Here is a 26,602-nt window from a genome sequence, read left to right on the forward strand (position 1 = left end):
AAGCCATTCCTCCAAAGGTAGGTAGTGTGGGTCCAGGAAGGTGGTGGGGGAATAGTGGGCACCAGAATAATACATGCCTGGCACGCTTGCTCTTCCTTAAACAGGTCACTTTCCTGTCCTTGTCCCTCTTCATCACAGCGCTATCAACTCTACTATTTCTTATTTTTCCTACATCGTATAAGTTCTTCTTTTATAATAACTCATGGTAATGGGGGAAGTTGGCTTGTGTAAGACCAGAAAGTGAATTACTGCCAGTCTGTAAATATGCTGAAGGGGCTTTAGTTTTGTCCTTAGAGCAACGGGGAGCTATTGACTGAAACACTCTGACAAGAGAGACGGGTGGTCACATTTCTGCTTCAGTCTCAAAGTCATTCAACAAATATCACATGTCTATGTGTCTAATGTTCTAAGACTTGTGTCTTATGTTCTAAGTACTGGGATTCCTTCAGCGAAGGGATGGAAGTCTGTGCCTTCTTGGAACACACACTCTGGTGGGTGGTGGAGAGAAGCAATATGCAACTGGTATAAAGTAGGAAATTGTGTTTTGGAAGGTGGTGGGGGAAAATATGGGAAAAATACAGCAGTGAGGTGCAGAGAAAGCATTGGGCTGGGCTGTGGTTCGAAATAGAGAGGTCAGCAAAGTGTTCATAGATGATGCTTGAACAAAGATTCCAAATTGTGGAGGGACCCAACCATGCTGATATCTGTGGATATCAGGCATTTAGGTAGAAGAAACAAAAGCAAAGGCCCCGCTGTGGCCACATGGCTGAATTATTCAGCAGCAGCTAGGAGGCCAGGCCAGCAGGATCACTGAGGGGAGGGAAGAGGCCATTTCACAGTCTGTGACTGAGCACATCAACCAAATATAAGTCACCGGGAAGGTGAGGTGCTATCCTGTTAGCGTTGCATCCGGTAACAGGTGAAACTCCTCTATATTCAAACTATACCACACTGTACTCATCTTTTAATAGTCAGACTGTCTCTGGGGCTCAGGTAAGTCTGGGTGGATGGCATGGGCGCTTCCAATAGTTCATTTGTGGGAGGAAAGGTCAGATAACAAAGGAGTTCTTGAAAGCAGAGAAGAATGAAATGGTCATCATGTCTAGTGGAGACTGGTCTCCGTGTGCACGTGCGTGTGTGCATGTGTGAAGGCCCAACTTCCTTGTTGACCCACAACTGTGGCAATTGGTGTCCTTTGCTCTGGTGTGATTATTGGTAGTGTCTCTCTCTGTGAAAGAGGGCCCCGGAGAGAGAGAGAGAGCACTGTGAGACCCAGAGCCATGGATGGCATTGTGGGGGGACCCAGCTCTCAAAAAGTGACCTAGCCATGGCAAAGCTGAAGATTCCCAGTGAAGGTGGCCACCAAAGGCAATAATGGGACAAAATCAAACTGCTTTGTGGAAGGACCAATCCATATCATTTAGGGTCCTAGGAGGACGCAGAGGACACGCTCAGATTAGGATACTTTGAGGAGTGCTGAAGAAGGGACCCTTTACAAAGGCATTGAAGGTTTGCAGAGCACACCAAGGCTTGAAGGAATGAGCAGATGGAGTGGCTATAAGGATCTGGAGGGAAAGGGTCCCATGGACAGACCACCTGGAGAGGAGCAGTGCCCTCTGTCAATGAATCCAGCAAGAGTGAGGCAACCTAGCACAAGGGAACCAGCTGGGGAAATGCTATGGTCTGAATGTTTGTGAATGCCACCCCAAATGAATATCTTGAACTCCTAACTCCTGAAGACAGTGGTATTGAAATGTGGGCTTGTGAGAGGGGCCTCAGTCTTGAGGGTGGGACCTTATGAATGGGTCTGGTACCTTATAAAAAAATTCCTCAGATAGCTCTCACTCCTTCCACCATGTGAACTCACAGCCAGGAGGCCCTGGTTGTGAACCTGGAGGAAGGCCCTCATCAGAATGTGACTGTGCTGGTGCCTTGATCTTGGACTTCTCAGCCTCCAGAACTGTGGGAAAGGAATTTCAGTTGTTTCTAAGCCACTTGATCTTTTGTATTTTGTGATAGCAGCTCTAATGGACCCACTGTCTGTCCACCCTCTGGGAGATACTGCCGGGGCAGAGAGCCAGATGAAGATAGGTGAAGAATCTAGAAGGTTATGGGGCGTCTGGCTGGCTCAGTTGGTAGAGCATGCAACTCTTGATCTTAGGGTCATAGGTTTGAGCCCCACGTTGGGTATAGAGATTACTTAAAAAAAAAAGAAGAAGAAGAAGAATCTAGAAGCCCAAATGGAAGGTGTCCAGCATGCGGCCTCTTCAGCCTAGTCACCAGTTGTGATAGAACAGGAAAGGAAAATTGTGATGGACACCACAGGGTTGTGTGAGCAGAGAAGAAACATGCCCCATGAGACCTGCAGAAATAGTGAAGAGGGCCTCTTTGGAAGGGGCCGATGCTCTCCAGAGAAGTGGGGGTTTCAAAAGCCACTGAAATGGAGTTTTTTGGAGTCACTGTGACCCCACTGTGAAGGCTCTAAAAGGACCCAGGGAAATGGGGATGTTTATCTGGGAAACATTTCTGAATTTCCAAATAGTCTTCTCCCGGGCATATACATATTCATAAGTGTTCCTCTCTTGGGACCTTATGATAACTTTTTCACTTCCTGTCTGGAGGCTCCATTCTCAGAGCCACTGGCGGGGGGGGGGGGGGGGGGGCACAGTCAGGTCGAGGCACAGCGGAAGGATATCTTCATTAGCTTTGTGTGGTTTTGAAACATGAAGAAACAAGGATGCAGCTGCACGCAACACTGGGGTCTGTTGATTTCTCCACTGGACGTGTTTTGATAAGCATGACTGATAAGATGTGAAATCCCCGCGGTCCCCAGTTGTTCATTTTTGTAATATAAATAGTTATCTTTATTTTAAATGCTATTTGGTGACTTTTATATTATTCCTGAAAAGGCCATATAAACCCATAGTTCAGAACTGAAAACAATGTAAAAAGCCTCATTTCCCCTCTGCCATCTTTCTGTTCCCTACCCTTCACACTGATAACCACTTCTTTTCTTTGCTGAGATACAGCACTTGCAAATAAATATCATGATCCTGCCCCCCCCGTCTTTCCTTACACAAAAGGAAGTATTCAATACACAACACTTCATATCTTGCTCTTTTTCTACTTACTAATATATCCTAGAGATTGCTTCATATCAACACATAGAGAGATTCTCACTTTTTTTATTTTTAAGATTTTATTTGTTTATTTGACAGAGACACAGCGAGAGAGGAACACAAGCAGGGAGAGTGGGAGAGGGAGAAGCAGGCTTCCCACCAAGCAGGCAGCCAGATGCAGGTTTTAATCCCAGGACCCCAGGATCATGACCTGAGCCAAAGGCAGACACCTAACTACTGGGCCACCCAGGCACTTTTTTTTTTTTTTTTTTAATAGCTACATAATATTCTGTAGGAAAGATTTTACATAATTGATTTAGCCCACCCCTTTCTAAAAATTCAAGGCCCACTGCATTCAGCTTCCAAATCTGTGAAATGAGTGTTGTAGTAGTACCTACCTCTGGGGGGAGGAGGGTTGGGTTTAGGATTTAATAACATGATACATCTCAGAGCCCAATGGCGTGTTGGGCACCTGCTTAATGCTCAGTTAATATTTCCTCTTCCCCTGTCCCTTTCTTCCTCTTTCTCTTTTCCTTTGCTTTCTTTTATTTTTTAAAAATATTTTATTTATTTATATGAGAGAGAGTGAGTGAGAGAGAACGCGCAGTGTCAGAGGCAGAGGCAGAGGCAGAGGGAGACACAAACTTCCTGCGGAGCAGGGAGCCCTACGCAGGGCTGGATCCCAGGACCCTGAAATCATGACTTGAGCTGAAAGCAGACATTTAACTGGCAGAGCTATGCAGGTGCCCCTCCTCTACTTCCTTTTAATCCTCCTTTTCTCCTTTCTCCTTCCCTCATTCTCCTTCTAAGAGCAGGGAAAAGCAGCATATGAACAGTTCTGCCCATGAAAACAATTTTCCCTGTTTCCAGGTCCTGGAGGAGTTACGGAGAACTGTGCCAAAAAGCCACCACAATGTTGGATAGTAGCATAAACTAATACATGCTAAATACACCTCTTTCCCCTTGTCTCTTTTTTCCTCTTGGTTTTTTTTTTTCCCCCTGTGGCATCAAATATGAAATGGGCTGTCTTCATATCAGATCCAGGAGAAATGGGACAGAGTAGCAACTAGATAATGTAAGCTCCACGAAGGAAGGATTTTTATTTTATTATTTTTATTTTTAAAGAAGATTTTATTTATTTATTTGAGAGAGAGTGAGAGAGTGAATGAGAGACAGAGAGAGAGCAAGAGTCGGGGAGAGGAGGAGCAGGGTTGGGCAGAGGGAGAGGGAGAAACACACTCGCTGCTTAGCAGGGAGCCTGATGTGGGGCTCGATCCCAGGACCCTGAGATCATGACCTGAGCTGAAGGCAGTTGCTTAACCAACTGAGGCACCCAGGCCCCCCAAGTGCAGGAATTTTTAGAACATTTCTATTGAGATATAACTCATGTACCATGAAATTTGTCTTTTTAAAGTATATGATTCAATGGTCTTTGGCATACTCAGCTTAGCAACCACCACACAATCCAAATTTAGGACATTTGAATCAACCCTAAAAGAAACCCCATGCCCATTTGTCCTCACTCCTCATGCCCCCAAAATGCAGCCATAGACAACCTGTAATCTACTTTCTGTCTTGATAGATTTGTCAGTTCTAGGCATTTCATATAAATGGAACTATACAATATATAGTCTTTTGTGACTGACTTTTTTCACTTAGCATCATGTGTGCTGATTATTCATTTTAATATTAATAATTAATTATTAACCAACTATAAATTATTAATAAATGCAACCAACCAAGTATCAATCATCTATTAATCAATTTAATTATTAACAATAAATGATAATTGACAACAGGTTAGTAATTAATTAAATAATTATAGGCAGTAATATAATTAATGCATTATTTATAAAATGTTATTACATTATTAATATTAACGAAATTTGCTTCTGAGTGATGAAGTTTTGAGTGATGTAATTTTCTTCTTCAAGCTCTTAGTTTTCTTTTTTTAAAATTATATATATATATAGAGAGAGAGAGAGAGAGAAAGTGTGTGTGGGATCCGGGTGGCGTGGGGGGAGCGTGGAGGGGAAGAAGGAGAGGGAGAATCTTAAGCAGATTCCCCACTCAGGGCAGAGCCAATCCCCAAGCTCCATCTCATGACCCTGAGATCATGACCTAAGCCTACGTCAAGAGTTAGACACTTAACCACCAAGACACCCAGGTGCCCCTATACCCTTAATTTTCAAAATTACATCTGAGCTTGTGATTGTTAGTATAACTTGAAAAAAGTATGTGTAGAGCTGTCACTTTGCAAGAAGGGCTGTCTTTCTAAAATAAATGTTTGGATTTTACTCTGACTACTAATTACTTAGTAAAATTAGCAGAATTTTAAAACTCCTCAGGTTGAAAAAAATATTGTTTCAGAAAATGCAACAAAATAACCAAAATGTTCTTTAGTAAGTGAATGGATAAGTAAACTTCAGTACCTCCAGACAATGGAATATTATTATTTTTTTCAAAGATTTTATTTATTTATTTGACAGAGAGAAATCTCAAGTAGATGGAGAGGCAGGCAGAGAGAGAGAGAGAGAGAGGGAAGCAGGCTCCCTGCTGAGCAGAGAGCCCGATGCGGGACTCGATCCCAGGACCCTGAGATCATGACCTGAGCCGAAGGCAGCGGCTTAACCCACTGAGCCACCCAGGCGCCCCAATGGAATATTATTGAGTGCTAAAATGAGCTGTTAAGCTATGCAAAGACATGGTGAAACCTTAGATGCATATTACTGAGAGAAAGAAGCCAATCAGAAGGCTACACATTGTAGGATTCTAACTATATGACATTCTAGAAAAGGCAAAATCATGGGGACAGTAGAAAGATCAGTGGTTGCCGGAAGTTAGGGGGAAAGAGGGATAAAAAGAGGGGCCCAGGATTTTTTTTGGGGTGGTGAAGCTATTCTATGTGACACTGTATTGGTGGCTATACATTCTGTTGTCAAAATCTGTGTGATGTACAACACTAAGGGTGAACTCTAAGTAAACTATGGGCTTTGGGTGATCACGATGAGCCGATTCAGTGTACCTACTGTAACAAGTGTATCAGTTCAGGGGGATGTTGATAGTGGGGAGGCTGTGCACGTTGGGGGAAAGTGGGCTTATGGGCACTTTGCATTTTCTGCTTAATTTTGCTGTGAACCTAAAACTGCTCTAAAAGTTAAGTTTATTTAAAAAAATCAAAATATAAAAGTCAGTGAATAATATTCAGCACCCTTACTTTCAGTGAATAACATGTGGGGCTTTGAGCTTTTTGTTTGTTTTGTTCCGAGCCTGCTCTGAAGCACACTCTGTCGGGAAAACATTGCACAGTTGGCTCTCAGATGCTCAAGAATGTGTTCCTCCTCCCAGCTGAGCTATTTGACTTTTAGCCTCTTTGTATGGAACGGAAGAATGGAGAACACAAGAGTCCCAGGAAATCAGAATAAACATCCAGTAAGAAAATCTGTTGAGAAATTTGTGGCATGAATTTTGGGGTTCTCTGAGTGGTTTGAAAAGCATATGTGACTCATCTATAAACTGCCCAAGTTGTTAGGAGTGGGCTACTTCTGACATCAGTGTGCTTTTCTTGTTTTTGAAATTTGGGAACTTTTCACTTTTCTTCTGGTAAGATAGCCTGGCTTTCTTCTGGGGAACTTCCCCTACTCCTCTCTCAGCCCATGTGAGGCTCCAGCCCCACTCAGGTCAGGCAGCAGAACCCTCTGACTTAATCTAATCAGAGTGTGCCAAGACACAGGCAGCAGGGACTGGCTCAGAGCTTAAGGCAGGGTTTTCTTTTCTTTTTTTTTAAAGATTTTATTTATTTATTTATTTGACAGAGAGAGATCACAGGTAGACTGAGAGGCGGGCAGAGAGAGAGAGGGAAGCAGGCTCCCTGCTGAGCAGAGAGCCCGATGCGGGACTCGATCCCAGGACCCCAAGATCATGACCTGAGCCGAAGGCAGCGGCTTAACCCACTGAGCCACCCAGGCGTCCCTTAAGGCAGGGTTTTCTTAAGCGACTGGCGTGATGTGGGGTGTGTGTTGTTTGCTTGGCTAACAGGTGGCCTGAGGTAGAGGGACATGCATTCTGGAGCCCGCTGTGCAGGTTTAAATCCCACCTCTCCAGTCCCACCACCTACTCGCCAGTCACCTTGGGTAAGTCACTCATCCTCTCTGGGCCTCAGTTTTACTCTGTGAACAGGGACCAGGTATCTACTTTCAGCCTCATGTTGCTGTTGCTGTTCCTGGGATAGAATGAGTACTATCTGTAAGACTCGAGACAGTCCTTGCTTTCTCATTTTCACATGGGTATGTAGTAGGCATCTCAGACTAAACATGCCCCAAATGAACTCTCTCTCTCTCTCTTTTTTTTTTAAGATTTTATTTATTTATTTGACAGAGACAGATCACAAGTAGGCAGAGAGAGAGAGAGAGAGGAAAGCAGGGTCCCCGCTGAGAGAGAGCCCGATGCGGGACTCGATCCCAGGACCCTGAGATCATGACCTGAGCCGAAGGCAACGGCTTAACCCACTGAGCCACCCAGGTGCCCCCAAACGAACTCTCTTTCATTGACTCTTCCTCAACTCAGTTAATGACAACTCCCTCCTTCCAGTTGTCTCAAGCCCACATCCTTGGAGTTGCCTTTGACCTCTCTTATTGTCTTACAGATTCTCCCAGTTCTACCTTTGAAATATATCCAGAATTCAACCACATCCACTGATGCCAATCTGGCCCAAATCACTGTCATCTCTTGTCTGGATCATGGTGTCATCGCTTCCTGAGCAGTCTCCCTGTTTCTGCCCTGGTCCCACTTCAGCTTCTTCTCAACAGGAACAAGAGCGAGTCTGAGAAAATGCAAGTCAGAAAATGTCATTTCCTGCTGCTGCATCTCTGACCTCAGCTACTTCTTTTCTCCTTGCTCCTTCTGCACCAGCATCCCTTCTTTGACCTTTGCTTCTCTTCCAACACACCAGATGTTCAGCACTTGCTCTTTTTCTCCCTCTCTACTGGAACTGTTTCCAGATGTCATGTGGTTAGGTTACCTCACCTTCCTCAGATCTTTCCTCAGATGCCACCTTCTCAGAATATCCTGGCCCTCCATCCAATGTTATCACCCTCCCCCAGTCCTTATCCCATTCCCTCCAGTTTCATTTCTTAGCTCTCATCTCCACCTCACATACACTATGATTTACTTTTTTTATCTTGTCCATTATAGGTATGTCCGCCCTCCCCATATGAGCTCTGTAAGGACTGAATTTTTTTAAAGTTTTTTCATTTTTTGTAGTAATCTCTACACTCAATGTGAGACTCCTACCTATGACCCCAAGATCAAGAGTCATTCTCTCTTCTGAAGGAGACAGCCAGTTGCCCCAGGCCTGACTTTTCATAAACTACTGTATCTCCTGTACCCCAAACAGTCCACAGAACACAGAAGGTGCTTAGTGAACGTGTATGCATGCCTGGAAAAATAAGTGAATGAGAGGAAAAGACTTACGTTAAAGTCTGATATTCATCAACACACAGTTTTCCAGGGTCTACTAGGTACTAGGGACTAGCTATTCATTGGAATCATTCTCAAGATAAAGACTCTTAAAGACTGTTTCAGAGTCCATGTAGAGGCTGTGTGGAGCAAAAGAGGAGGAAGCTATCTGAATCCAAAAATAAAATCAGGAAGTATACAGCATATGAAAACCTTAGGAAAGGGGCGCCTGGATGGCTCAGTGGGTTAAAGCCTCTGCCCTTGGCTCAGGTCATGATCTCAGGATCCTGGGATCAAGCCCCACTTCAGGCTTTCTGCTTAGCGGGGAGCCTACTCCCCACCCCCTGCCTGCCTCTCTGCCTACTTGTGATCTCTGTCAAATAAATGAATAAAATCTTTAAAAAGAAAAAAAAAGAAAGAAAGAAAACCTCAGGAAAGACAACAAGGAGAACGCTTATAAAAATGTTCAAGGCATGGAGTATCTAAGCTGTTCCCCGGAAGTTCAGGACGAGCAAGTAAAGGTGAAGAGGTGAGGGGTGAAGAGACGGTAGGGTGGAGAGTGCCGAGAAGTCACTGAATCTGTGAGGCTGAGGTTAGCCCCAACTGAAGGAGTGGCTGAGAAGTTGACTTCTGCACTTGAACCACCACCCAGATTAAATAAACAAACCAGTGACTACCAGTGACGCCCAAGTGAATGAAAAGCATTTCAAGGCATTCTGCAGAGTCCTACTAATTCTTGTGTCATTGAAAATGTAGAATAAAGAGTGAATACAAGGTTCAGCTCTGCTCAGTTTCTGGATGTAGGAGGAGAAATCATGCAGCTTTCCTTTTCACAAGACTGCTAGAAAAAAAAAAAACAGATCACGGGCTACATCAGTGAGTGTGATTTTCTGTCGTTTTGATATTCAGCATTTATTCACCCTTTTTCTGGTGAAAGTTCTTTGAGAGGTATAAAACATGTTGAGACGATAAACACCTTTCTAGGAGAACAGGCCCACTCCAAGCTTTTCAGTGATGCTCAGAGCTTCATGGTTGCCACTGATCCATGCCCAAGACCATGATTCTAGAAGTTTCCGCCGTAGATCACAAAACCTCATCCAGAACACATTGAGTCTGCCAACTCTGAGCCAGCTCATAGTGGGTGTCCATTAACTCTCTGTTGCCTAATCATGTAGAGGTAGTGTTTGCCAAACAGACTTGAAAAGAGATTGTCTGGGTTCAAAACCCTTCTTGACTAACTTAATTTTGTCCAAATTGCTTACCTTTTTAAACCTCCATTTCCCTGTTTGTAATATGGAAATGATAAACTACTTCTATGATGGCAATGTTGCAGGGAATTTGTCAAATGCTTTGTCAAACACTCAGTGATGTTAGCAAATATTGTTGAAGGAGGAAAAAGAAGAATTATGTAATTAATTTAGCCTCTCCCCTCTTTCCCCCTCAACACTGTACTTCACTAGTCAGTAGATGAACAACAGGTGCTGGTGGATGAATTTTAGCTGGTAAATCTGTTGAAGACCCTGGACCTGTTAGTTTCTCTGTCTCTGGTGGGTGATCAGTCTGTTGTCACTGGGTTCACACTGTGGGAGAGGGAGTTTGGCCGGCATTGCTTGAGAGCATACCAGGCATTATTCTGGTGGTAGGGGCTCCGTGGTGGAGAGAGATGGGGACTGGCCCTGCTCTCATGGAGCTGACCTTCTAGCGGGAAGTGTGAAGAGAGGAAGAAGCACCATTACTAAGAGGCTATGTCAGGTCTGTTCTTTACTGGTTCTTACAGGTAGCCTGACACACAGGGAAATTACAGGATAAGATACTCAGCTCAAAGTGACCACTGGTACAGAGCTGGTACAGAGCTGGGATTTGAGCCCAACTCAATGTTTTAGGAGAGGAGACATGGCCTGGCAAGAACCATGTATGCACAGTGAAGCGGAAAGAGCAAAAATTTTAAAATGTATATATGTATATATAAAATATTAAATAGTATAAAGTATAACTACTTTAAAGCCATCAGAGATCAGAATAAAGGCTGGAAGGAAAGATAACAAACTGTTAGGTAGTGGGGTCAGGATTTTGGAATAGGGGGTGGGGCATTTTTCTTCTTTTCCCTTTCCAATTTGTAAAATGTGATTGTATTACTTGAATGATTTAAAAATATCTAAGGAAGTTGACCAAGGAAGGAAGATAACTCAAAACCCACATGCAAGGACCCACACTTCCATGAACCAGCGATATGGCTCAGAGGTGGTCTCTCCTATGCTGCCCCAGACGTCCCAATATCCACCCTGCAGTGTTCCCTACAATTCTGTTTGAATGCCTTCCCCACCTTTTGTTTGCCCTTCAACAGCCTGATCTAGTGTCACTGTCTTTTAAAAGCCTTCCTAGAATCTACTGACTCATTGGGATCTCTCTAGTTTGCACACAACCATCCCAGTACTAGTCAAGTGGTCCCCACTTACCCACAGTTTTACTTTCCATAGTTTCAATTACCAGTGCTCAACTATGGTCTGGAGGGAGATGCTGCTCCTTCTGACAGATGGCCTAAAGGCCAATAATAGACTAGGGCTATATCACAATGCTTGCATGATTCACCTCCCTTCATCTCTGATCTCAAGCATTTTATCATTTGTTATCATCATCATCATAAGAAGGGTAAGTTCAGGGGAAACCTTTTACACTGTTGGTGGGAATGCAAGTTGGTACAGTCACTTTGGAAAAGAGTGTGGAGTTTCCTCAAAAAACTAAAAATTGGGGCACCTGGGTGGCTCAGTGGGTTAAGCCTCTGCCTTTGGCTCAGGTCATGATCTCAGGATCCTGGGATCGAGCTCCACATCTGGCTCTCTGCTTGGTGGGGAGCCTACATTCCCCCCTGCCCACCACCTGCCTCTCTGCCTACTTGTGATCTCTCTCTGTCAAATAAATTTAAAAAAAATTAAAAATAAAGCTACCTATGACCCAGCAATTGCACTACTGGGTATTTACCCCAAGGATACAGATGTAGTGAAAAGAGGAGGCATATGCTTCCCAATGTTCATAGCAGCAATGGCCACAGTTGCCAAGATGCTCTTCAACAGACAGATGGATAAAGAAGATACGGTCCATACGCACAACGCAATATTACTCAGCCATCAGAAAGGATGAATACCCAACTTTTGCATCAGCATGGTGGGACTGGAGGAGATTATGCTGAGTGAAATAAGTCAAGCAGAGAAAATCAGTTATCATATGGTTTCACTTAATTTGTGGAACGTAAGGAATAGCATGGAGGGCATTAGGAGACGGAAGGGAAAAGTGAAGTGGGGGAAACCAGAGTGGAAGACGAACCATGAGAAACTATGGACTTTGGGAAACAAACAGGGTTTTAGAAGGGAGGCGGGGTGAGGGGATGGGTGAGCCTAGTGATGGGTATCAAGGAAGGCACAGATTGCATGGAGCACTGGGTATTATTCAAAATGAATCATGGAACACTACATCAAAAACTAATGACGTACTGTATAGTGACTACCATTACATAGTAAAAATTAAAAAAAAAAGACGGTTAAGTTCAGTATCATATATTGTGAGAGAGATCATATTCACATAACTTTTATTATAGTGTGTCATTATAATTATTTTATTTTATTATTAATTATTGTTGGTAGTCTCTGACTATGCCTAATTTATAAATTAAATGTTATCATAGGGTCGGTATGTGTAGGAACCAACATAGTATATGTAGAATTTGTTGCTAATATGTAGACCACAAGAATTTGTGGGTCTTGGAAGGTATGTCCTGTGGTTAAGGGGGGGCCACTTAGCTGAGTGTCTGCTAACCGTTTGCTAAATGACACTCAGCTAATTGTCACCTAATTCAATCCTCAAAAGAATTCAATGACACCCTCAGGTATTGTCTTCAGAGAAGTTTTGTTACTTGCCCAAGTGGCACAGCCCACTCAGGTCTACCTGGCCAGAAAGGTTCTTTTCTTGCTGCTCTACTCAGGGATTCCTCATGGTCAGTTTATTTCTGTGCCTTCAGCAAGCTACCACGGTGCCCAGCACATGGTCATTAATGTTGGTTGAATGAACGAAGGTCAGAATATGCCATTTTTGGAGTTTCAGTGTATTGTAACTGTGTGCAAATAGGTCCACAACAATACTACCGTGTGTTGAGTGCTATACTGTCCTAGGTGTGTCTATTAGCCCAGTTAATCCCCACTTTAACCTGACAAATAGGCACTACACTGTGTCCATTTTACAGAGATGAAAACTCCAGGTCAACTTGCCTGGAGTGCCTAGCTTAAGTGTCTGACTTCGGCTGAGGTCACGATCTCAGGGTTCTGGGACTGAGCCCCGTGTCTGGCTCTGTGCTCAGTGGGAGTGGGAGTCTGCTTGTCCCTCTCCCTCTCCCATTGCCTCTCTCCCTGCTCATGCTCTCTCTTTCTCTCTCCCAAATAAATAAATAAAATCTTAAAAAAAAAAAAAAGGTGCAACTTGCCCCAAATCATAGCACATTTAGATGGTGTACTGGGGGAGTGTTCATTTCTTCAGGCATTTGTGATCTTCCCCAAGGGCATACCAGAATGTTTGACATTTGTAGCTGATACAAAGTGAGAGAGTTCACAAACCAAATGACTTTGCAGGAGCAAAGGATTACAGGGTCCTTCTAGATTTATTTTCCAAGTGTTCATTTTCCAAGTACTCATTACATTTAACAGAAAGAGACACTAAAAGCTGAAGGTCTCCCAAGTCAGTCCTGATGAATAATTAGAAATTAAGACAAAGCAAATCTGAAAGTGTAACTCTGTGGATGGACAAAACAAAAAAAACACTCTTGGTTACTGTTGTGTAAGTGCCAATTGGCATAACCTCTGATTGGGAGCAAAATTCTAAATGTCTAAGCCCTTTGACACTGGAAACCCATTCTTAGGCTGTATACTTGGATATGTGAAAAAACTTGCTGACACAGAAATATTTATCCCAAAATTTAATGTCATAACAAAGGAGTAGAAAATCTACGTGCCTATTGATCAGGTATAGTTAAACAAACTTTAGTAGACTATACAATGGAATATAGAAGTCATTTAACAGAATTAAGTAGAGCAATGTGTGGTGATGGAAAATGTCTTCAACGTATATCATGATGTGAAGGAAGCCAGGTGTACAACAGGGCATAAAGAATGCTATAATTTTTATGAAACAGTGAAAACTTACTTATCTCAATGTACAAGTATGAATGCTGCCTGCTCCTTACTATAGTAAGAGGAGAGTCCAGAGAAGGAGAAAGAATGATTTTCTACACATATTACTTTGTTCTATTTGACTTTTATTCCACATATATTTGTTGTATTTATTATCAATAAATAAATGCCCTTTTTAAAGGGTTTTTTTTTATGGCAGGTCTTTGATGTTTTACAAGCCAGAGTAATACCAGTCTGTTCAGTTGAGTAAGGAATGGGTGTCAAGCTCTGTTACACATTAGGTGATTTTGGACCTTGCACAATATTCAATATAAGAGAAAGTTCGTGCCCAGGATGAGAGGGTGGAGAAAGACCCAAGAAGGTCAGAGAGCAGATAAATGAACCCCTAGCAAAACCAACATTTCTCATCCCATTTCCACATAATTTTGTTTAGATCTGGGATTGTGAGAACAATTCTATGAATTCAGTTTGGAAAGGGTGAAATAATGGGTGTCAGCAATAAAACTTCAGTTGGTCATTCATTCATTTATTCATTCAACAACCACTTGTGGATGCTACTTTGAGTCCTGGGATACTAAGAGAATAAACTTCAATTCCTGCCAACCTAGCCTCCTAGTTGAGTTGGAAGAGGACATGTAGAAAAAATTTTAGAGGACATGTTCCAGGGCTGGGCCAGCCAGACCAGAGCTTTTGGGATCTGTATTGTCCTAGGAGATCTACTGGCATCTGTGTTATTCTGCTAGGAAAGTGTTCCGTTTGGAGATTAAACCCAGTTTGGTAGCTACATGGGATCAAAAAGGCTTCTATCCTGAAGATGTCATATAGAAGGAGATCTTCAGGAGTTAGGATGGGGAGGAATGATATCTCTGAAGGCCCTATACCAGGGAAGACCTTGGGCTAGTTGGGGTCAGAGATGCCAGGAGGTCTTGTGTGCTTTAGGGTTGGGGAGAGATGTGCAGGCTGGGGGGAGTAGCCAGGAGCTTACATGCTTGCTTGCTAAGTCTAGAGCAAGGGGAGAGGTGACGTAATCAGAATTCTGTTTCAAAATTTGCTTCTTTACAAAGGTTGGTTTAAAAGGAAACTACCACCCTGTCTGTAGTGGAAAGAATGGATGGAGGAGGTAGGGAGGGTGGATTTGGAGAGAATGCTTGGAAACTCTTCATAGGTGAGAAAGAGGGTAGACTTTCTCTTGGACTAAGCCAGTGGTAGTGGAGATGGCAGAGTGGATACTTAATAAATAATTTTTAGGCAGAAGGAACCAACTTCTAGGTGGATGTTTGTGATGAGGGAGAGGGAAGGAGCTCAGAAGACTTAGACTCTCCTTGTTTGAACAATGGGATAGATTTCAAAAGATTTACCAGAATTCAGAAGATCAGAAAAGAAGGGGTCCCTGGACAGCTCCATTAGTAGAGCATGAGACTTTTGATCTCAGGGTCATGACTTCCAACGCTACATTGGACACAGAGTTTACTAAAACAAATGAACAAAGAGAAGACAAGCTGGTTTGAAGGAGGAAGATTAACAGTTGAGTTTTGGATGGTGTGATATTTAAGTGGAGATGTTCCCTCCTCTACCAATGATCTGGTGAGATGGGTTCTCATCTTTCAGTGTCTCAGATCCTCCCTCTGCCCTTCCTTTAGTTTGTGTGGGACTTTGGTGTGATGGTCCATTATTAAAATCCCATCTTTGCTTCCTTCCTTCCTTTTCCCTTAAGTACTCCATTGTACTTGCCAGGTGTGTTGGGCTGAATATTGTCCCCTCCCCCATTCATCTGTTGAAGTCCTCACCCCCAGTACTTCAGAATGTGACCAGATTTGGAGACAGGGCCTTAAAAGAGGTAATTAAGTTACAATGAGGTCATTAGGGTGGGCCTCTTCTGATAAAGCTAGTGTCCTTATAAGAAAAAGAAATTGAAATGGAGAGGGGCACCTGGGTGGCTCAGTCCGTTAAGCATCTGACTCTTGATTTCATCTCAGATCATGATCTCAGGGCTCTGTGCTGGGCATGGACCTGTTTAGGATTCTTTCTGTATCCCTTTTTCTCCACCCCTCCCCACCACTAAAAAAAAATAAAAAGCATTAAAAAAAAAAAAGCAATTGGAATGGAGATATGTGGACACACAAGGGGAAGACCATGTGAGGACACAGAGAGAAGGTAGCCATCTACAAGCCAAGGAGAGAGGACTCAGAGGATATCAGCCCCTTGGATATCTTGATGTCAGCTTCCAGAACTGGGAGACAATAAATTTCTGTTGGCTGAGCCACAACAGAATGTATGGCTTTATTATGTCGGCCCTGGCAAATCCAGCAAAACCCAACCTCCTCAAATCCCACTCTCTGCCTACTTTTGCCCTTTTTCCTAGGCAGCGGGGAGTAGCCAGACAAAAGAGCACCCCCTCATTGACTGGCCTTTGTTAAAATTCCTGACTACTTCATGATACCCTGCGAATCTCTCTGGTTTCCCTGCTTTGTCCACTCTGCTGGTCTCCTGGAATTCTACCAGCCCGCATCCTCTCTCAGTAGATGGATGACCTCATTTCATTGACAAGCAGTCAAAAGAGGATGTCCATATGTCACTGTCTGCCAACCCATGAACGTAACACCTGAAACCATGGTCTCCACCTTCCTTCTGTGAGGTAGCAGAGTTTCCACACACACATCCCGGTGCCTCGGTTCCCTCTTACCTACACATGAGCTCTTCACAAGTTTTCAGGTTTTTTTTTTCCAGCAATTTCCCCCTCTTCTGCATTATCAGTGGTTGCCTGTCTCTTGGGCTTTCCAGTCATCCTACAGACATAATGCTATAGGTCTCTCCTAAGAGAGAGAGACTACAAGTTGTCCTCTTGCCATATCCTCATTTCTCTACTCTTTTGGCTGAAAACTCTTCAAAACAAGTCATCTCTCTTAAGGACACCAGTCTCTTCACATATACTCTCATGAACCTACTTCATCAGGCTTTGTCCTCCATATTCCTCCAAAAACTGTTCTTGTCAAGAGCACCAATAACTCCCTGTCTGGTCTCAGTTTCTTGTCTCAGGGGTCACTCTGGCCAGGTCCCTTTGCTGGAGCTCTTCTCAACCCTCTGACCTCTGCTACAGGCTCACACCCCCGGTTGAGTCTCTGAAACTGTTGTTTCTGCACACACTCTCTATGTGATCTTATTTATCCTCTTGGCTTTAAAAACTATCTGCATGATAAAGCCTCCCATATTTATGTTTCCAGCACTGACCCCTTGGATTCCAGATATTTATACCCAAGTAGCTACTTGATATCTCTTCCTGGGGGTGTAAAATACATCCTAAACTTGCTTCCCAAACCAAATTTTTATTTGGTGACTTTTCTACCAAACCAAATCTTCATCCCCCGTCTTTCCATCACTCTAAATGGCAATGCTGTCTTCCCTTTGGTCAATTACTCAGACCAAAATTCTTGGAGTCCTCTTCGACTCCTCTTTCTTGCAAACCCCACATCCAACTCATCAGCAAATCTTGTTGCTTCTATTTTCAAAATGTTTTCAGAATCCTACTGCTTGTTTTCTTGGCCACTTTTGTTGCTACTTCCTTTTTAAAGTCACCATAAATGGTCGCAGCCTTTCCATCCTTGCTTTCCTACAATTTATTCTCAGTGCAGAAGAAGCATTGAGAATAAATCACCCAGTGACCTTGAATAGGTTAAAAATAAAATTCCCTGTCCAAAAAGTCCTTATCCTGTCCTACAGGGCTGTTAGTGATCTGGCCCTCTGCTACCCTCAGAACTTTCCTGTTCTGCCTCCCTTAACCCTGAATTCCAGTTCCAATGGCCTCCTTGCTGCTTCTGAAACTGGCCAAGGGCTTTTCTTTCTCTTTCCTTCCTTCCTTTTTTCTTCTTTTCTTTTTCCTTCCTTCCTTCCTCCTCTCCTTTCCTTCTCTCTCTCCTTCCCTCCTCCCTTCCCCCCTCCTTCCCTTTTTTCCTTTCTTCCTCCTCTCCTCTTCTTTTCTTTCTTTCTTTCTCTCCCATTTTCTTTCCTTCTCCTTCCTTCCTTGCTCTCACTCTCCATTTCTTTCTCCCCAGAGTTTTTTTTGTTTTGTTTTGTTTTGCCTCAACCATGATTTCGGCTATTCCTTCCATCTGGAAAACTTTTGCCCCAGGAAGCCCTGTGGCTTGATTTTTCGCTTTCTTTAGGTCTCTGCTGAGTATCACAGAGAGTCCTAGTGCTAAGGAAACTGGAAGAGAGTGCAGGGGATGTCTGAGACTAGCCACTGGATTATTTATTGAACCATCACTTAGAGTGCTTGCTGCATACCAGACACTTTTCCAAGCATATCCCATGGATTCTAGAATTACATCTCTAGCCTCACAGAGCAGGTAGTAGTAGCTAATATTTGTTGAATACTTAGCATGTGCCAGGCGTTGTGCTAAACACATTGTAAATATGACCTCTCTTAATCCTTATCATACCCCATGAAATAGGTAGTGCTATGATCCCTGCTTTACAGCTAAAGCACAGAGCCGTCAAGTAACTTGCCCCCTATCACTCCGGTAGTGGGTAGTGGAGCTGGGTTTGAACCCAGGCTTAACTACTGATGTCACTTGAGTTAAGGGGTAAGGGGTAAGGCTTGAGTGGAGCTTTTGAAGGGAGCTGAGCAGGCATTTGTCAAGGCTAAGAAGTAGCAGTAGAGATCTTTTCCCAGGCAGCAGACACTGCTTGTAGGCATGTGCCCAGGTAGCCAGCTTTGACACTTTGCAGATCAGCGATGGCTAAAGTGTAAAGTACAAGGCTGATAAAGGGAGCTGGCCGGAGAAGTACAAAGAAATATTGTCGGTTTTCCCAACACCTGCAGAGAACCCTTAAGGCAGCAGCTTTTCCCTGGAAATGCAAAGTCTGGTCTTTGTCTGATTAGGAAGCTGGCTGTGAGCGGCTGTAGTAGTAGAGGTCTTTCAAGTTCTTTAAGTCTTTATTGGTCGGAGGGCCTGGGAACTTTGCAGGAGGGGGTGGGGGGTGGGAAAGGAAGCCGAGAAAAGGCAAGTGCAAGATAAAGGGAAGTGCAGTTTCCGAACCGGGCTAACTCTTTTCTCTCTGCCTGAGCGGTGTCTGGCGGGTCTCTCCTCCAACTTGGCCCGGCCGACCTCCTCAGTGGACCCCAATGGCCAACCACAGATGCGGTTCAGTGTCTGAGGAGGAACCCTGCTGCGACATTTCCAAGAAAACCAAGATCTGTCTCTGCGTCTTTTTTGGTCTCCTGGTCGCGGTGATCATCGCGGTGCCGGTCGGTATCCTGATGTGGCGCCATCCGCTCCAGGAGTGGAAGGGGAAGGGCACCACTGCCCATTTTTACGAGATCCTCCTGGGACGGTGCTACACTTATACTCAAATCGTGCGACCTGAGCTGGGGTGAGTCGGCGTCCGTGGCGCGCGGCTGGGCGCGGCTGGGCACAGCTGGGCACAGCTGGGCACAGCTGGGCACAGCTGGGCACTGCGCGGGAAACAAAGCATCTTCTATTCCGGGTCAGCAGAGAGCCCGCTGGCCAGCGCTGAGCAGGGGGTGCTGGCCTTGCCACTCCGTGCCACTCGCCAGAGTGCTTGGAGTTGGCCCCGAGTGAGCGAGCGAGCGGAAGGGGAGTGCGGGGCTCGCTGGCCCAGCCGGCTCAGCGGCGGAACCCCAGCGGAGATGCCCACCTTCTACGCAAGGTGCACTGAGTCGGGCGGGTCCCGAGCTACCCGCGCGAAGATAACTGGTAGGGGTGTGTGTGTGTGCGCGTGTGTGTGTCTGTCCTGGGGGATCGCTAGCGTTTTCTACTTTGAATGGGTTTTCTGTTCGCTGTCTCTGGCCCCAAAGTGCCCGGACAGTTAACGGCTGACACCTGGTTAAGTGGCTTGCGGAGGCTGCAGGGGGTGGGGGAGCTTCAGGGGAGCCAGACCATTAAAGTGCCTTTTTTTTTTTTCGTGAGTATAAAACAGTACTTCTCGCGCGCCCAGAGATATAGCGGACCAGAGAGCCCAGTAACAAAACCAAAACAATAACACCTTTTTAAAATTGAGATAAAATTCACACTGTAAGGTGCATCCGTTCGATGGATCTGTACAGACCCTGAAAAGTCTGTGGAACCTTTCCGGACGGTTCCTCGTTCCTCCTGCCAGCTAGTTCGTAATCTCCGCCAAAGGGGACCGCTCGCTTTCTTGACTCCAGTCGCAGGGTTTGGTTTCACCCAGAGAACTCACTTTTGAAGTTGTTCATAAAGGAGAACCAGCCAGAAGTAAGACCTATTCCCCAGACTGCCCAAGGCGATCACTGGGGGCCACGGCTTGTGCTGTGAGTTTGAAATTGCACAATTAATTCCGGCTGCGAACACGGGAAAATCCGCATTCCCCCGCCCCCGCCCCGTCCGGCGCGTTCTCAGCCCACCGATCCTAAGGAAGATAGCGGAGGTCTCGCTTGCACATTTTTCAAGACCAAAGATTGCCAGGGTCGCTTAAGTGCTTTGTTTCCGAGTAATTAAATAGTTAATTGAGAAACCAGAAGTTGAGCCGTTCCTTCAGGTTGCACTTAAAAGTAGCAATAAAATCGAGCGCTATCCGATCTGACATGTAATGATAAATGCCGTCTTTTAATTTTCATCTTCGTGTAACAGTTCTAAAATTTTTGTTGTTGCTCAGTCATCTTTGGTAAATTTACACTGTTGGTGAGATGATCACCGCGGACTTGCAAGCCAGATGCACCACAGAAGCCACATGGCTTGCTAGTGTTTGTCAGGGCACTGGCTCAGTATTAAGCATACACACTCACACACAAATATATATAGATAAAAATACAGATCTCCAGCGTACGCACGCAGGTATATGGACATGTACATACATAGGTATTTGTGTGTATGTTCAAAAATAACAGAAGAGGATATCTGTTGTTAATATTTCTTGAGCATCCTTCCAGATACCTCACAATACATGCACATAGGCGCGCTGTAGAGATGGGTTAGTAGTTAATATGTCCTGCATGCCAGGCGCTTAAGAAATACACATTCATTGAATCCTTCACTCTTTGAGGCACTTAACTATGGCCATCCCTATTTTACATATGAACAAACTGAAGGGAAGAGTGTGAGTCAATTGCCCAGATTTGGGCTCCAGAGACGGAACTCAGCCTCTACACTATGCCTGTGCTGCTTATAGATGGTCTGTAAGTAGAGTGAGCATCAAATGTATTGACCATGCATGGGACTTTTTGAAAAGAAAGGGGATGCTGTTAATTATACGGACTAAGTAGACTTAAACTAGAATTGTGATCACTTTATCCTTGGGTGGTTTAAGAGCACACACTAGGAGTCCTGCTGCTTGGATTTAAGACTTGGCTCTGTCACAGTGTAATTTTGGGCAGCTTACTTACTTTCTCTGTGCTGCACAGCTCTCAGCCGTAAAATGGAATGAGGGTATCCACCACATGCGGGAATTCTGAGGATCAGGAGGGACAATCCTGATAATGTAGTGAGTCATAATGCTATTGTTTTCAGAACTGCAGTATCACAGACCTCTTTCAACAGTGATAAATATAGATCAAGGCCAACATCAAAATGGATAGCTAGTATTAAATTTATTGAAATCACAATCCAGTAAATCAGTCCTCCAGTGATGGAATTTATGTTGTTTCTAATTTTCTTTTAACTGATCTTTTTATTCTTCTTTTTTTTTAATATTTTTTATTTTTTTATTAACATATAATGTATTATTAGCTCCAGGGGTACAGGTCTGTGAATCACCAGGTTTACACACTTCACAGCACTCACTATAGCACCTACCTTTCCCAATGTCCATAACCCCACCACCCTTTCCCTTCCCCCCTCCCCCCAGCAACCCTCAGTTTGTTTTGTGAGATTAAGTGCCTCTTAACAGTTTGTCTCCCTCCTGATCCCATCTTGTTTCATTTATTCTTTTTCTACTTTTCCTAACCCCCACATTGCCTCTCAACTTCCTCATATCAGGGAGATCATATGATGATTGTCTTTTCTCTGATTGACTTATTTTGCTAAGCACAATACCCTTTAGTTCCATCCATGTTGTTGCAAATGGCAAGATTTCATTTCTTTTGATGGCTGCATGGTATTCCATTGTATATATATACCACATCTTCTTTATCCCTTCAACTGATCTTGTTTTTTAATTAAGCACATGGCCTTGGAGATCTTTCAGTGTTAGTACATGTAGATTTACCACATTATTTTTAACAGCTCATGGTATCCCACCAGGTAGAGGGAACTGTTTGGACAGAAAATTAGTTACCAATTTTCAGGCCTGTTCATTCATTCAGCAGATACTTGCCGAGTATCTACTAAGTGCCAGGCAGTGATCTACTACCGATGACGCGGGAGTGGAAGACAAACTTCCCACTCAGGAAACTTTCATTCCTCTTGGGAGTCACGTGCCTCAGTGAACCTCTTTGTATATATATTTCTGTGCGCTTACAGGAGTGTTTTTGTAGGAGAGGTTTTTGGTGGTGGAATGGCTGGATCGAAGGGCGGATTGTGCACATTTTAAATTTTGATAAGAATTTCTAAATCCCTTCAAAATAACAGTACCATTTTAGGCTTCCATTACCATCTATCACAGAACATGCTTTCCATTGCTCAACAGTATCAACTTTTTTTTTTTTTTTTTTACTTATGAGAAAAATAGCTCCTAATTGTTCTCTGATTATCAGAGGGTGTCAGCATGTTGTATATATAGTAACTGGTCACATATTTTTATCTGTGAATTTTCTGTTCAGACCCCTGCTAATTTCCACTGAGTTGCTTATTTATTTCTTTTTAGGGCAGTTTGTTATATATTGAAGATCCTATATATGGTATTTTCTTCTTCGCTGGTCACTGTCCTTGGAACCCTTGTGATTTCTGTTGTGCAAAAGACTCCCTGCCCCAGACTTGACCTTCAAGGTTATGACTCTTTGATCAATAATCTGTTTCCTTCGGGGCGCCTGGGTGGCTCAGCGGGTTAAGCCGCTCCCTTCCGCTCAGGTCATGAACTCTGAGTCCTCTGATCGAGCCCCGCATCGAGCCCCGCATCGGGCTCTCTGCTCAGCAGGGAGCCTGCTTCCTCCTCTCTCTGCCTGCCTCTCTGCCTGCTTGTGATCTCTCTCAATAAATCTCTCTCAAATAAATAAATAAAATCTTTAAAAAAAAAATCTGTTTCCTTCTATGTTATTGCAAGTCTGGCATGCTGATGTCTTCTCTTCTAGTCATACCCTCTTAACATCAGAAATCTTTTCTCTGGGGCACCTGGATGGCTCAGTTGGTTAAGCTTTCCACTCTTCATTTCAGTTCAGGTTGTGATCTCAGGGTCCTCAGATGAGCCTCCTGAGTCCGGCATCATGCTCAGCAGGGAGTCTGCTTGGGTTGCTTTCTCTCCTGCCCCCACCCCGCCCTTTGCACTTGTGCACGCACGCACACTCTCTCGCTCAAATAAATAAAAATCTAAAAAAAAAAAAAAAAACAGTAACAATGTCCTCCGTGCCTATCCAGCCTTCATGAATAGTCTCCTTGAGGTATTTCTGAGCTCAGCCTGCCACACTAACTTCCAATCCTGATGCCACATTGTGGTAGCCAGGGCTCTCCAGGGAGACACAAAGAGGTGGGGAGGGGCAGAGATGGGGGAAGAGGAGAGGTTTATTTTAAGGCATTGGCTCCCATGTTGTGGTGGTCAACAGGTCCAAAATCTGACGGGTTGGGCAGACAGGCTAGAGACCTAGGAAAGAGTTGATGTTGCAGCTTGTGTCTGAAGGTTATTTGCAGACAGAAGTCTCTTTACCTTTGGAGGGGTCAGTCTTTTCTTAAAGGCATACTGCTGATGAATGGGAACCATCATTATGGAGGGTAACATGCCTTAACTCAGAGTCCATTCATTTAAATATAACATGCACACTTCTGTGTGACCAAATATGTGGGTACCTTAGATCCTGCCAAGTTGACATGGAGAGTGAACCATATTGCAGATGTTTTAGGTTCTCCAGACAAAACATGTCCCTTCCAGATACCACTTTCTGTATTGGTTCTTGATTGCTGATAAACTACCCTAAACTGTGGTGATGGAAAACAACAGCCATTTAATATCTTTTACAATCATGTGTTATCTGAGATCAGTTGGAAGGTCTTTTCACTGATGTCAGCTGTATTCATTCATCTGGGGGGGTTGACTTGACTGGAACCCCCCCAAACGTTGTACTTATGCAGTGGGGCCTGGGTTTTGCGAGGATGGCTGGGCTGCTTTTTCTGTGTCCTCTCGGGCCTCTCCTCAATTTCTTCAGAGTTCATAAACTCTTTAAAGTGAAGTCTGGCAGGCCTTCTTTTAAAAAAAAAAATTCGATGCAATTAATTAACATAGAATGTATTATTTGTTTTGGAGGTAGAGTTCAGTGATTCATCAGTCATATGTAACACCCAGGGCTCATCACATCCTGTGTCCTCCCGAATGCCCATCCCCCAGTTACCCCATCCCCCCACCCTCTCCCTTCCAGCAACCCTCAGTTTGTTTCCTACGATTAAGAGTCTCTTATGGTTTGTCTCCCTCTCTGACTTCATCTTGTTTTATTTTGTCTGGTCTTCCCCTATGATCCTCTCTTTTGTTTCTTAAATGCCACGTATGAGTGGGATCATATGATAATTGTCTTTCTCTGATTCTGGAGGGGCCTTCTCAAAGTTAGCTAGCACCCATAGCTAACACAGCATCCCTTCTCCCACATTCTAAAGGTTAGAACAGTCACCAGGCCTGTCCAGCTTCAAGACAGAAAATAAGCCCTACCCCATGATGAGAAGAGTAACAAAAATTTTGTGGGTGGCTTTAACCCTGTGTCTTTACATTAGCTTTTAAACGTTTATTTCCTTCTTGTCTCTTTTGTTCTTCTGTTACATCTATTGCTCTTTACACATTATTATCTTTTTTTTTTTTAAGATTTTATTTATTTATTTGACAGACAGAGATCACAAGTAGGCAGAGAGGCAGGCAGAGAGAAAGAGAGAGGAGGAAGCAGGCTCTCCGCGGAGCAGACAGCCCGATGCGGGGCTCGATCCCAGGACCCTGGGATCATGACCTGAGCCGAAAGCAGAGGCTTTAACCCACTGAGCCACCCAGGCGCCCCACATTATTATCTTTTATTAACTAGATTTAATAATGATAGAAATCTGATACATGCCTCCTTGAATATAAGCTCATTGAGTATAGACATTTTTTATTGGGTGATAGATGTCGAGGACCTAAAATGGTGCCTGCAATATAATAAGCAAAAATAGTTCATTGAACTAAATGAATGGTATAGAAGCCAGTATATTACAAATAATAAGAAACAAACAAAGCTATAGTAAATAAACTTCTCCAACAAACATTTCCATACCATTACTCCCAAATCCATCAATCTCTATTTTGGCTTTTAAGGTGTTGATTTTTCTTTTATGTAAATAGCTTCTCAGTATTTCTTTGTAGATCTTAGGACTCTATTTTCATATATTCCTTTTCCTTCATTTTCCTTTTCCAAAGCCTCTGACCGCCCCTAGAAGTCACTTTCTGCCAGTCTTTGAGTGTGGGTTGGCGAGCATTGAAACTTGTCCCTGCTTGTTGAGCTGGGACTTTCTTAAGTTCAGCCAGGAGCATTAAATGCAGATGACACGTGGTTCTGATGTCTCAAGATCACATTCAGGAGCTGCAGTCTATCCTGAGATGGCCCCCCAGCTTGTGAGACCTGAGAGACATGCAGCCGTGACTCCCCAGAGGGTTAGCAGATGCCTAGTGCTCTTGATAGTGCGGGAGAGTGTCACCTGTCGGGGCAATCGTTGGGAGCCAGGGGATGCAGGAAGGTGGGGCACAGTCTGCAGGAGGAAATGGAGAGCCACCACATCCAGAGATGGACTGGGTTCAGAGAGGCCCTCACAGGTACATTACGGTTCCAGGAAGCTTCTTGCCTTGGGGAATGCCAACCCTCCCCATAAGTTTTGGCCATCAGTGATAGCTGCTGGCTGTTGAGGGACAGGAGTTGGCATTCCTCAGACAGGTCTCTTCATCCCTGCTCCATACAAGTGGGGTTCCCAAAGAGAGAGACACCCCTGCACCCCTGTCATTGGGACATTGCTCATTACATTATAGTCCCTTAGTAGATGCTGGTTAAGCTGGACTCAGTCAGGTCCCCGTCATGCTGGTAGAAGCATAAACATACACCATGAGACACTTCATAGAGAACGTTCTGCATCCGTTTTATTCTGCTTGCTGTTGATCACAGACAGCTGTATCAGCTACACTGGGCCTGTACTGACTGTCGTTTCTGATTCTTTTTCTTCACTTCTCAATTTCTTTTGCTTCTCCTTCCTCTTCAAAATTTCTAGCAAGATTTTTCAGGGGCCAGTTCTTCATTTTTACTACCCCAGGCCTCCCATTTCAGTGACTTTAGTGTTTTATTCATGTCTACTCAGTAAAATTCGTGAGTTCAAAATGTACAAGATAGCAAATTCCTGCAAACACATAGTAGAGACTCGCTGTGTGCCTGGTGCTAGGGCCACTGTGGGATGCGGGGTGGGGCGCTTCAGAGAGGATGAAAACACCAGGCCTGGTGAACACACCAGGGTCCTGCAGGGAGGTCTGGGATGACTGGCCTGGAGACAGCATTGTGCAGGGACAGGGTGATCTGTAATGGCACACGGCTGTGTCCATGGGCAAGAGGGGCCCTGTGGAGGGCAGAGTGGTTTCTGTTCTCTAAGACCTTTGCTAGATTCTGTAGGGGGGTGTAAGAGGTACCCAACTACCCATCAAGCAAGAAAATACATGAAATGCTGTGAGCCAGGTTCCTGCACCACACCACAGAGATTCAGAAATGAGCACTACCTGCCTGATGGAGCAGAGTCAGGA

General features: G+C 44.2%; 1 protein-coding gene across 3 annotated transcripts in view; it reads left to right on the forward strand.

Moving 5' to 3' along the window:
* Positions 1-18,467: 18,467 nt before the first annotated feature.
* The window catches only part of CD38 (CD38 molecule), a 47,266-nt gene continuing 39,131 nt past the window's right edge, over positions 18,468-26,602 (forward strand). Inside the window, exon 1 of one of the 3 annotated variants that reach the window (XM_032333896.1) lies at positions 18,468-19,120. In XM_032333896.1, coding sequence (XP_032189787.1) covers positions 18,873-19,120 — 248 coding nt within the window. In that variant the 5' untranslated portion in view covers positions 18,468-18,872. The remainder of the gene's footprint in view (positions 19,121-26,602) is intronic. The other 2 variants (XR_004283373.1, XM_032333894.1) reach the window with 2 other exon arrangements.

This window comes from Mustela erminea, chromosome 2, assembly GCF_009829155.1.
Source record: "Mustela erminea isolate mMusErm1 chromosome 2, mMusErm1.Pri, whole genome shotgun sequence".
Lineage (NCBI taxonomy): Eukaryota > Metazoa > Chordata > Mammalia > Carnivora > Mustelidae > Mustela > Mustela erminea.